This window comes from Phoxinus phoxinus (assembly GCF_949152265.1).
Source record: "Phoxinus phoxinus genome assembly, chromosome: 16".
Lineage (NCBI taxonomy): Eukaryota > Metazoa > Chordata > Actinopteri > Cypriniformes > Leuciscidae > Phoxinus > Phoxinus phoxinus.
The window spans coordinates 22,483,756-22,497,531 of record NC_136891.1 but is presented as its reverse complement, the minus strand read 5'-3'; the positions used below and the strand labels follow the sequence as shown (position 1 = coordinate 22,497,531).

Genomic DNA, 13,776 nt, shown 5'->3' with positions numbered 1-13,776 from the left:
CCCTCATTTTTGTTTGGACCCTTTAAGAATACATGACAAAATTTGTGATACATGAATATTAGTGCTCACTGGTTTATATGGGAATTTTTAGGCAGCGACTATTGACATTATTGGCAAATAGCGATAGATTATATTTACACTATGTATACATATATGGACACTGGTAATAATGCAGCATCTTCCATAAGTTTGTCTGGCCCAACCAGACGTCAGTGGGCGGAGTTAGTGTAAATAACCTCTACCAACAAGGCGGACTATTTGCACTTAGTGTAAATAGACACTCAATTTTTAGAGGCTGATATCCTTGGCAAAATACTAACTATCAAACTGTAGGGAGCCGATTGAGACACTCCAAGACAGTGTTTTTAAGTAAATGCGATTCCATATAAAATATGGCAGCCTGTCATTTTACTTATGCATATTTTTTTGGGGTTCAGTATATAATTCATTGTCTGTATGGCAGGCAGGATTTATGTTGAAATTAAATTTTGTGGACCGGGAAGGACGATGCAGTCAATCACTGACATTTAGAAGATAAAAATAAATATAAAAGACATCTGGAAAGTCACTAAAAGGGCTTCGCAACATGATACGATGGAACTCGGATACTAGGATCAATTTATTTTCAATACGGCGGGAGACACTCTCATTTCTCAATGTTCACCGATTATAATTCTCTGCCCTTCCTTGTCATTTCATCTAACGATCGCAAATTGATTGCCAAATCATTCGGGTCCTAATAAGTGTGTGGAGTTTTCCCTCCCACTGGATATAGGCCTATAAGCTGTACCCTCACTGTTAGTCGGCCACTATTTAAATATCATGTCGCGTTTACAGTAATCTGGCCCTAATTAAAATGTATAGTCTGACAGACTGCAGTCTCGGCACATTCTGTGCGTCTTGCACACCCGTGAGCGAATAGTTAATGAATGCTACGCTTGGAGAGAGGGAGAGAGAAGCTGTGTCCGAAAAACGCTTTCACTGGCAGTAGAGGAAAGCAAGACATAAGTGTGTATATGTGCTTAAATCTCTAAGCTTACTTGAATTTGTTGTACATTATTAGACATGACGTTATTGGAAGACTGTCTGAAAGCAGTTACCTTAGAAGGTGCTTTCATACAAAGACGCTGCTTGTCATATCAATGACTATCCGGGCAGCAAGACAGCTGTCTTTGGTTTTCAAACAGAAAGAAAAAGAGAGATTCCCTTTTGCCTCAGCCACCTCAAAACAATAGTATACATCTGGATGTAATATTTATTACTTAGTCTGAAAATCTGTATAGAACCCTATATAACTTTTGGTTACACTTTATTTTAAGGTGTTACAGTGTAATTATACATTTAAGTACTGAGTAATATTAAGCAACTATACATGTATACTATAGGGTTAGGATTAGGATATGGTTGAGGGTTAGATGTATAATTATGCTTTTTTTTGTTTACTGTTATTACTATGGTAAGTACATGTAGGCTATGTAACAAGTGTTGCCAAACTTTTTCTTTTCTAAGAGTGGGAAAGTAATGGTGAGGTAAAACTAATAAATCTGGGTGTGTCTGTGGAATAAATACGTTTTGAGTTCATTCAAAAGATCTGACTCAAATTATTCATTGCCTCTTTTATGAGTGCCCTGAACTAGAAAGTCAACATTTTCACTGAAAAACAACTTAGAGGAAAATAAGAGGAAACCTGTATAAAACACTTGTATAATACCTTTGAATGATTGATTATGATTTGGAATATAGAGACTGGAGATATTCATTGTATTTGCATGGAAAAGAAAAAAACAAAGCATGTGTGCTCCACCAACACTTGCAACACGTTACTATTTGTTCTCATTATGGTTTAGGGGTGGGGTTAAGGTGAATTTTCAGCCTATCTTAGATAGGAACGACCCGAATAAATAAGGAGATAGGCCTACATAAAAAAAAGTAATGTAGAATAATTTAATTTTTAGACAAACATTGACATTAAATGGTCAACTGTAGCTAAACAAGAAAAGCAAGCTAGTATCCTTAAACAGAGTTGAGGAACTTAAAATGTGTGTCATTCCACCCCAGCCTGTAATCTCTTTACTCAGGACAGTGTGGGAGGATCGACCGAGAGAGAGAGAGAGAGAGAGAGAGAGAGAGAGAGAGAGAGAGAGAGAGAGAGAGAGAGGACGGAGGTGTGCAGAGAACAGATCATTACCAGCGCAGTTTTGCTCTGTAAACATCTCTCGGAGATAAATCGACGAACTCTTGTGTTTCGCTTTCTCGAAGTATGATGATATGATACGCGGTGACGTGGATGTATTTTGGGATTTTTTCGGCGAGTTTTCCGACCCCTGGAGAAAGTGGATTTTGCAAACGTGAATTAAATGTAAATTAAAGGTTTAAACGAGGGTTCAGCCGTGGAAAGGGGAACAGAGAGAATCACTTCGGCAAAAAGTAGTGAGCGCGCGCACTAAGCTCTCCACACGGGAGTCAGTATGCTGTCCGGAGGAGCCGCGGGCGGAGAGGAGCTCGGAACCGATTCGGTAGAACAGCATGTTGTGGGAATGGCGTTGGATCTTTACGTCCTCTCACCGAGCGCATGAAGAACAAGGATAGTGGGACAAGTGTTATGTGTGCTTGAAATATACGGATATAATCATGTTTTATAAGGTAGGCTGATTTTAATGGAGACAATTTAATTTATTGTGGTGGATCCGGTCCCGTCTAAATCCAGGAATAGGTTATAGTTGACATCCACATGTTAAGTTAAAACTGTTGGTTTTGGACATGAATGACTACTTGCAAGTTGCATTGCCCTTGGTATAGTTTCCAAGCATTTCGTCCGAAACTATTCTGCTAAATGGCTTTTACTTTTCCGCAAACTGCTGCGTTCATGGGTTGGCATCTTTTCAACAGCTCAAATGATATATTTAGGGTAAATAGTGGATAACTAAAGCGGTTTATCTGGTCAAACATATATGCGCGTCATAGCTCCGTTTCTTTACTTACGCTCGGCGCTCAGAACCATCTGATTATTCATTCACATCAACAGTTCACCTGATCTGCCTCGAAATGTTACGATACAAACTTTTAGTGTTGTTTTGTATTTGCTCTTTTTTTTCTTTCTTTTTTGGGAACATGCTATTTTCTCAAGATACAGTTATAGCTGTTGTCAGAATATTCGCCCTAAAATGTGACGTTTCAGCCACAGGGATGGCATTTTGGTGTCTGCATAGTTTGCAGTTCGTAACGTATATTTTCTAAACTGTATATTATCTTAACTGATAGAATAGCAACCAATTGAACAACTAAAATGTAGGCTAATTTGTTACATGCAAGCACCGTATTAATAAATGTGGTAAAATGGAAGACCACACGATGAACCAACGTTTAGAAAAAAATGGCCTTTCCATGAACAATAGTCAAAAAACATACAATATAGACTGTGCATGTGTAGCACACAAACGCATAACACCATCGGTTAACCAGTGACATGAATAATTCAGTGAACTGTAACATAAAATGAGTAACATAAATTATTGTAATAGTAAGAATACATACAGATACTAAATTATTAAATACAATATAATAAAATGTGATGCATCATTTCTGGGTATCTTTTTTTACTGTTTTACTTGGTGAATTATACTTTAATATTTATATGTTGATTCATAGCCTACTTAAAAAAATATTTTAATTTAAAATATTTTACATTTTTATTTTACTGTACAAGTGTAGGCTATTGTCTTTTTTTTTTTTTTTTACTTCAACAATCATACTTTTCATAGTATTTTACAGTAAAACTACAGTAAGTTAATTCAAATATATGTTTTACTGTAGTAAGGGAACTTACAGGTAACCAATTAGCAGGTTTTTACTGTCACAGTTATTTTACAATTATGAACTTTTTTTTTACAGTGTAGGTTATAGTTTATTCTCACAATATGCACTTTTTAATGCAAATTCAAACATATATTTGTTTTTGTTTTCCGGTAATGTATCTTATTTAAATCACATCTGTCACAGCTTGCTTCTTAGTAAAGATAAGTGATCTCTTGCCAGGCATCGATTGTCTTAACTCTGTTAACAAAGCAGATGGTGAGGTCACAAAAGGAGCAGTCCAATGCAAATATGTTTGCTGAAGGCTCAAGATGCCAAGAAGTATGTTATTTTACAGTAACAATTAAAATATCAAAAAGGACCGACAGAAAAGTTACATATGTGCATAAATACTTGGTATTGTCAAGTACAAAATAGTAGCCTACACTGCTGTCATATTTCACGAAATGTAAATGCCAGCCAAAACGCCTGCTTTCTATGATATGAGAAATATATATATCTGTCCCAGGTTATAAAAAAAAAAAAAACAAACAAAAAAAAAAACTGTTGATTAAAGGGCAGCAGCTGCCTTGGACAATTATGAAGATTCTTATTATGATGAAAAACAGTGCACATTCACCTTTTTTATTTGAATCATTTAAATCATTTGTATTTAAATCACTCAGAAATTAGAACAATAACGGTAGATTTAGTGTGAGTAGTGATTCTGAGATCTTGAGCTAACATACAACCTCCTTGCTGAGAAAAAAAAAAACCTGTATTGATCATTTATTGCAGGTAGAGAGGCTAAATTATACCCCGGTCCCATTTCATTTGACAGGCAGCATTTGTCACTCTGAGCTGTGTAGGACACACCCTCTCCCTCAACTAATTTTTTCCCTTTTTTGAGCTATGATCAAGCAAGACGTGCATATTCTATAATGCACAATTAAGACACCATATAGTAAAAAGAGAATATTGCATAAGCAGTTGCCATATACTTGGAAATACCTTTAATAAACACAAAAGTTATGTGCAACCACATACTCCTTGCTTCATGTTTTGTTAAGTTATTTTCCCCTTTATTCACAAAGCATTACTTTTAAGTTTTCTAAATTATTATAATTTCAGTGCATTTTATGGAGTCAGTGGACAACATGAATGGATAAGGTTTATTGGCCTACTATGCTTTTGTTGTTAACTTTTTGTATTCTAATTTCTCCTTCTTTTGAAACAGGTCTCTGGACACAAATGTCACATTTTCCGGAAAGAGTCGGGGCTGGGGCCCATCAGCACTTGACAGCAGGCTGGGAGGTGGACGGTGTGGCACAGTGCTTCAGCACTCTCTCAGTCACACCCTGCATGGACCCTGCATTGAGTTAGAGCAGTTCTGCAATGATCTGATTCCTCAGCATGGATGGCTTAAGTGAGAGAACCCATGCACTTTAATGAGACCATCTCCAGACAAGGACTAGACATTATCAAGGGATTACTCCTCAAATTCCTGGTTATCTGCAAACTGCACATTAGAATAATCTTTTAAAGGACTTCATTTTGCTGGATTTGTTACATTTCCTTTTTACTCCCCCCAACCACTGATTTTGTCTTGCCATTTCCTTTCCCTCCCTTTCTTTTTCATTATGGAGTTTCAAGCTGGATTTTGGAATAATGATTGGACTTTGTTTCTTCGCTTTTGGTTGACAGTGTTGTTGAGCTTGCATGTGCAGTTCAGCCCTGTCTCCTCCTGTCCCGAGGAATGCCGCTGCGATATAACATTTGTTTACTGTAATGAGAGAAGCCTGACGTCTGTGCCTCTGGGGGTGCAAGAGGGATATAAGACCCTCTTCCTCCACAACAATCAGATCAACAATGCCGGCTTTCCATTGGAGCTACACAATGTTGCCTCTGTAGATACCGTTTACCTATATGGAAATCAGCTGGATGAATTTCCCCTCAACCTTCCCAAGAACGTTCGAGTGCTGCACCTTCAGGAAAACAACATCCAGACTATCTCAAGGGCAGCACTTGCCCAGCTTCCCATGCTGGAGGAACTCCACCTGGATGACAACTCCATCTCAACTGTAGGGGTAGAGGAGGGGGCTTTCAGAGAGGCTCTCAGCCTCAAGCTTCTTTTCCTCACCAAAAACCACCTGAGCAGCATTCCTATCGGATTACCAGCAGATCTCAAGGAGCTGCGTTTGGATGAGAATCGCATTGCAGACATTGACGAAGATGCCTTCCAGAATGTCACTACACTGCAGCGACTGTTGCTGGATGGGAACTTGCTTGAGGATGAGGGCATTGCTCCGGGAACCTTCCAGGATCTTGTCAACCTCAAAGAACTGTCCCTAGCACGCAACTCCCTCACCACTCCACCACCGTTGCTCCCTAGTGCATCCTTGATCAAGCTCAACCTGCAGGAAAACCAGATGGACATCATTAAAGTGACATCCTTTGCTGGGCTTAGTAAACTGGAGAAGTTAGATATCTCTAGCAACCAGCTACAATTTCTTCCTTCGGGTGTCTTTGACGGCTTGAGAAACCTGAGATACCTTAATGCAAGAAACAACATCTGGCGTTGTGATTGCAGCATTAAGTGGGTCATTGCATGGCTAAGGTCTCTGCCGTCTGCGATAAATGTCCGCGGGTTTACGTGTCAGACTCCAGAAAGGGTGCGTGGCATGGTAATTCGAGACCTCACCTTGGATGCCATTGACTGCCCTGCAGGCACTGTGTTGCATCCCTGGCCAACCCATCCATATCCATCTACATTGCCACCCCGCAGAACCACCACCATCACTATGACCACCTCTAGAACCACTCACTTCACCACCATTTCACCCACTTCTTTTCCCGTCTCAGCCAACCCCACTCCCCCAGTTCCACATTTCCCTCCTGGCCCCCTACCTCCTTATGAAGACCCCTTAAAAATCTCCTTTCATGTTGTTAATTCTACCTGCATTGATGTGAGCTGGGAGTCTTACTTCACTGTGACTGCTTACAAGGTGACTTGGGTCAAAATGGGGCAGAGTTTGATGAGTGACATTCATCGAGAAAGAACAGTCCCAGGATACCAACGAAGACTTAGCCTGTCAAATTTGGAGCCCAGGTCTATCTACCGCATCTGCGTGTACGTTCTGGATACTCTTAACACTTACAGACCAGGCGAGGATACTATCTGTTCTGAGGCTAAGACCAAATCCACATCATCGAACTCTGAATCTGAGCAGGCTGCCCAACAAGACAACACCTCCACACTCCTATTAGCTGGAGTGATTGGTGGGGCAGTGTTGGTGGTCTTAGTGACACTTTTAAGCGTGTTTTGCTGGCACATGCACAAGAAAAGCAGGTCATCGTCGTCCAAATGGAAATACAATCGCGGCAGGAGAAAAGATGACTACTGCGAGGCCGGCACCAAAAAGGATAACTCCATCTTGGAAATGACTGAAACAAGCTTTCAGATAGTGTCGCTAAACAATGAGCAGCTTTTAAAAGGGGACTTCAGAATTCAGCCCATCTACACACCTAATGGAGGAATTGGCCTCCGAGACTGTCACCTTAGTAACAATAGCATAGCTTATTGCAAGAGCAGTAACGTTCCCAGTGTGGACTTCTGCCACACATGATGCTTTTCAATGGATGCTACAACCATTTGTTCAAAGAAAATGTAGTTCAATATACTGTACAATATACGTATACATATACATATATATATATATATATATATATATTTCCAGGTGCAGTCAACATGGTAATTTATACTGTGGACAACTATGTGGAATTCTGCTATATTTTCTATTCTTAGTAAATATGAAATGGTTTTGTAATTTGTGAGGCTCAAAGTGGTTTCACTCAAAGACGCTGCATATATGTTGACGCCGTAGACGTTGGCTACCTGCTGCAAGTGCAGTCCACAGGTTTTGCCTCTCAACCACTTTAAGATCTTGAAAACATTGCTAACCACACAACCAAAATATGTCCTTTGTGCTGAAATACAGCTACCCCTTCACACAACAGTAGTTAAGATAACAGTGGTCAGGAAACCAAAACACAGCTGATTAAGCTGCAGTAGAAAAAAAGGAGCTGAGTTTTTATTTCCTTTTTTTTTTTTGGAATTGAAGTGCACTTTCAAAATGCAGCAGAGAGCATGGGCAGTCATTCAGGAAATGAGCTTTTGTGGAAATCACATTTGAAGGGAAAAGGACCACTCTTCAACACCCTGCAGTTCTCTGAAGGAGAGGCTGACATCGGTGATCGCGGTAGAGAGATGGGACTAAGGGTTCCTGTGCAAGCGTTTTCCAGGGCATGTTTATGTTTAATTTTACCCACCAGGGGGCAGGTTGTTTCAGTCCATTCAGGTAATATTATCTCAAATAGACCACAAACACTCTAGCATGTCATCATTCTGACTTATACTTGGATAGCTTTTGTGCTGGAGTCTAATTTTCAAGTAATTAGCAGCCCAAACTTAAAATTAGGTAATATAATAGCTAAGCCCCTTAGGTAAACTATGAATATCCTGAGGGAGCTCTGTAATCTGCTTCATGTTTTCTTAAATTATAAATTGTAAAACATAAAAAACAATGAAAAACTTCAAGTCTGTATTTCCCTTTTAAATACTTAAATTGCCCTTTCTAAACATGTTCGGTGATTTACAAATTAGGCCAGGGCATTACACAGAGCTCCACCTCTCTATCTATTTCTGTTCTCTCACATGAATGTGATCAGGAACATTCTACAGCGACATCCCCATCATTGTCTAGCTTTTTCCTTTACTGACCAAAAGCCTTTTTAATCATGCATCACATCAGGTGGGATGATGAATGAACGTTTAAACAAAAGCTTTCTTTTCATGGAGAAGAACTGGCACATGCCAGATTCTTTCTTTGAAAGAGTTTCTGATCCCTGCATGAGTGCAATTAGGACTATTTTTTTAATGGTGCACCAGTTTTCCAGGACAGAGAGCCGAGTTTGGAATGCAGGCATACTGTGGAGAAGTATTTATCATGCGCTGTTACTCATAGATTGTACTTGCTTTGACAAGATTTTATTTTGTGGGCCGAGTTCAAACCCCCACTGCATAATCCCTGGTCTAAGAAAGGGGGGGAAGATAAAATCAGAGGTTATTTTCGCTTGGCAGGAGGATTCTGGATTGGGGAGGGGCCTTGTAGTTGAGGTGGGGGTCCTAATTGTTGGAGTTAACCATTCATCGCCCTCCAACTTGGCATTAAGTGTAAGACTAGATCGCGGAATACTTGTTTACATCCAAATTGCTTTTGGAATTACTCGAAATTGAACAGATGTTTGATTTTTGTGACTAACAGTTGGTGCTTGCACTGGTTAACTACCAACAACACGCAAGGTTTGGTGCGTCACAAACAAAATGCTCTCTAAAAGGGAAAAAAGGGCTACTGCAATTCTGCGGTCTTGTTAATTGTTTCTCATTAGCATCCCAGCAGGCTGCTCCGACCACCCCGTCCCTACTTTCCTTGAAATCGGGAACATCCTAGGGCTCCATTTCTCATCTGAAGGCTTTTAACTGATGTGTACACCATTAACAATTCATTTCAAATCCTGTGGCCACCCGTAACTCTTTTTAACAGACTTCCTCCACACAAGTCCGGTGCGGTTGTCAGGCTCAGGTTCCCCAAGAGGAGGCGGTTGCAGTGGCACAGACCCAAATGAATCGCTGCAAAGTTAACCCGTTAGTGAGATAAATCAGTCTCAAGCCTCTCACCGACTTATTTTCACAGAGAGAAAAGTACTGGCAGGCTAAGCAGAGGAACTTAATTGTGCCACTATTCAGTACATCATTCCCTCTACTGAAGACCTCAGGCCTAGCGTGGAGGGTTTTTGCTGGGTCGTTACCAACACCAGAAATGTTTCATACTAAACACGAAACGGTTTTATCTATTGCCTTACTGTAACCCAGCAGTATGTCTTAATGTGGTTCATGTGAGGGATTTGACATCATTTATGCAGAGATCTGTGGATTACAGTGAAAGTTACACATTTCGAAGGCAAGGACTGAATTGAAAGCACACATTTTGAAGGGCAATTGCAAACTATATCCTGACAGACATCAATAGATGACATTGCTAACAAGCCAAGGACTATCCTCCAGACAAGAATGGTGTGTTATGATTCAGAGTGAATCATTGCCTCACTCGTGTGGAGAACATTGTTCTTTATTTTCTGTGGATGAGCTGAAAATCACAGTAGTGGCCCTGTAGTCAAATGGATGTATTACACAAAAAGGACTGTGAGCAATGCCTTGCGTCCGTAATTCTAACCAACAGTCAATCCGACTCTTGAAAAAGCACATTGATTTGGTTTGGAATAATTACTCTAAATGACTGTGAGGTCAGTCTGAACAAAGCACTACCACACATGTGGCTGAATACATCTTTAATCTTTTTGTGTCCCTTTCATTATTTTTTGACAGAATATATTTTTTATTATGTTTTGAAAGTTTTCTCACCTGTGCAGTTTGGTAGATATCCACTATTAGAACTTATTTAATACAGACTTCAGCACATTGGTGGATACAGTGGTTTTACATTAAAGCAAAATCTATCTGATATTTGAATGAATTGATTACCAAGTGGCAGTTTATTCTAACAGCCAAGACTAGCTGAACAACAACCACAAAATGTCATGTGTTACAGCATTCTGGGTATTTTTTTTTTCTTCATAATGAGGATGGGGAGTGGTTCTACGATTTTTGAAACAGTCTCGTTTTAAAGATATGGTGATTTGTTTGGTCTTTAAGCTGGGTTCTGCAAGTAGAATCCATTGGGAACCAAAGTAACTTTTGATTGCTATACGTACATTTAATTTCTTTTGTTTGTTTCCACTACTAAACTGTTGTTGTTGTCCCATGTATGTGCCTTGAATTGAACTTACAATGTAAAGTCCTTGAAACCTTTAAATGTTTTGCACAAGTTGTAAATAGAGAACCCAAGCTTTTTTTGGAAAATAAAGGAGCCATCAGAATTGACCACTGATTTTGTCCATTATAGCCAAATCTCACATTTTTTTATTTTTGTTTCATGATGCGTGATCCATTAATTAACACATTTTACCCATAGATGTCCAGCACTGTTGGCTAGTGAACTCAAGTAGGTTACATTTCTCAAAGGACGAGGTACCTGAGCAAATTACATTTATGTTTGCGCATATACTGAAACATTTGTTAAAGTACTTACAGCCAACAAACAAAAAAACTAAGCATTTTACAAGACAAATCCGATTAATGTTAAATTCAAGAAAAATAGGTTGATTTATTGTTTTTAATCAATTCAATGTTTAGTGCCATCACATTTCATTTTATTTTGTTTGCACCATAAAATGTTCATAAGCATTATATTCCTAGTTTCCAGAGGCCATATTGCATGAAAGGACAAAAGGAGCAATTGACTATTTGATGCATGAGGTTGACAAGTTAGCAGCAATGTAAACTTTAGACAGTTTATATGATACAACACTCTCTAGAATGCATCATTATTACTCTGTAGCCAGAAACTGGTTGCCCACTGAAGCTCAGGGATGGGAGACCTCCTGGGAAAACAGGTTGCTGCTGGAAGAGGTGTTAGTGAGGCCACCAGGGGGCGCTCACCCTGTGGTCTGTGTGGGTCCTAATGCCCCAGTATTGTGATGGGGGCACTATACTGACAAAAAGCACCGTGTTTCGGATGAGACGTTAAACCGAGGCTGTGACTCTCTGTGGTCATTAACAAATCCCAGGCATCCTGGCCTAATTTGCCAGTGGCCTTTGTCCATCATCATGGTCTCCTGTCCTAATCATCTGATCAAGGTTTGGGGAAGCCAAAACCAGCCTATTTATAAACAGTAGAGCTTCATTAAGACTGATTAGTGGACTAGTTGTTGAGACAACACATACTGTGCAATACTGTATGAGGTTTTGCACATCTTTTGAAATAACTCTCCAAAACATATTGTACAAACATGTGTTTACAAACCTTTTAAATGGCACTTCAACTACTTTGAAAATGCAAATTAACAATTTGTTCCTATGTTTTACTAGTTTGTTTTCAGTAAACCCTCATTTTCAGTAAACTGACCGAACAATTTAATTTGGTTCCTCGTTTTACTAAATTGTGACGACGTTATATATCATACATTATAATTAGTTCTTGTTTTTTGTTAAATCAAAACAAGGGAACTAATTAGTTCAATGTGGCCATGATTTACTAAAACAAGATAATTAATTAAGTTATTCTAGACATTTAACTAAACATTTAAGTAAAACAAGTGGTGAAAAAATGTGTGGATTGTTGTCATGATTTACTAAAATGAGAGACCAAATTCTTAATTTGTGGCCATGATATCCTCAAGAAAACATTAAGTCTTGTATACTGAAAAACAAATTATGCTTAAAACAAGAAAATGTATCTGCCAGTGAGGTAAAGAAAAACAAATAATCTTGTTTTCACTTTGTTTTGTTTTTTTCTTACCCCATCGGGAGATAATTGTTCTTGTTTTTAAGCATAAACTCACTTTTATTTTTCAGAAAAAAAACCCCACTTAATTTATTGTCATTTTTCTTCTCAAGTAAATGTATATTGATTTAAGATTGTTTTGATATTTTGCAGTGCACACATTTGCTTTTACTCCTGGTTTTATTTACAATGAAACGCTCAGCGTCAAGGTTATGGTTAATCCATTGTCTCGAGAGCCAGAGATTAGCTGTGCTTCTCTTTTCCACTATGATCGTGAAAACTTTTCATGCCATTTAGTTGTACAGGTGAGGATTGTCGTCCTGAGTACCAGGGCATCATACAATATGAATTTTACCCTTTTGATTTGTACCAAGTGGCCTCTTACACTCCCCTTAAAGGAGAACTCCGGTCAATTTTAACATTGAGCTCATTTTTTTGTAAATTTGGAATGCTGTCAATACAGAGAACAACGACAAAAATCGGTGTTGCCTACACAGTGTTGTCCTCTTTTTAAAATTTGCAACCTGTTGACTTCAATGGGACAAGTTTTAAACCTGCTTTTAGCCTCTTAACATCCTTGATGTGTAATACAAGTGCCCAGCCATGTTAGATGATTCCTTCAGAGCGAACACGGGTGAATCTGACTGCAGTAGATGTGAAAGAAATGAATAAAAATTATGTTATTTCAGCCAGCGCAAATACCTGTATTTACATCCTGTTTTCGGTCGAAGTCCAAAGTAGTCGATTGTCGAGTTCACACGCGTGATCATAGGTAACTAAACCTATGTGCGTGAACTCGACAAACTCACATGGCTGGGCACTTGTAATGAAACATTAAGGATGTTAAGAGACTAATTGAAGTCAACAGGGTGCAAATTTTAAAAAGAGGATAACATGGTGTAGGCGACACCGATTTTTGTCGTTGTCCTCCTGGAAAGGAAAAAAAAAAGTCTCATACCCTACACTTAGTTTCATTTTAAAATTATAAAAAAAAAAATCATTGGAGTCCAATAGCAGCAAAGTCAGCAGACAGCTGTCTGATTAAACCGGTTGCAAAAGACACTTCTCAGCTCAATATTTTCCTTGAAGCAAAAAAAAGAAGAGGAAAGTGATGGTTCGGCAAACCTATAGTCATCTCTTTTGCTTTTCAAGAGAATTCAGAAATGGGTAATATGCTATGTGAAAGGAATTGTAAGGTGGTGTATTTTCTCTGAATTGATGCTGGTACCCCTGAGTCTCTCGTTATTCAGAGCTGAAGGCTAAAATGAGTCGTCCTGATCTCTGGGGTAATCTGCCAGGTTAGTGGTCCTTTGTCTGGTTGACTTTATTGATCAGGTTCGCAATTATTACGCAGAGCAGAAGTCACTATTGATCGTGCGTGATTATCCTGTTGAAGCCTTCCTAGGATGGTTTAGATGTAATTTGATCGGTACATGAAGAACGAGACCATGTTTTTAAATATGTCTCATGATTCTGCTCAATCAATCAACATAAGCTTATTTGCAGGTTGGAAATAAGTGGA

The 13,776-nt window shown here is 38.9% G+C and overlaps 1 protein-coding gene across 1 annotated transcript; it reads left to right on the top strand.

Annotated features, from left to right (window-relative positions):
- Positions 1 to 5,432: 5,432 nt before the first annotated feature.
- flrt2 (fibronectin leucine rich transmembrane protein 2) lies at positions 5,433 to 10,806 on the top strand (the record flags this gene model as incomplete). Its single annotated transcript, XM_079639209.1, has 1 exon — positions 5,433 to 10,806. The coding sequence occupies one exon, from the start codon at positions 5,433 to 5,435 to the stop codon at positions 7,416 to 7,418; it is 1,986 nt and encodes a 661-aa protein (XP_079495335.1). The 3' UTR covers positions 7,419 to 10,806.
- Between the last annotated feature and the right edge of the window lie 2,970 nt (positions 10,807 to 13,776).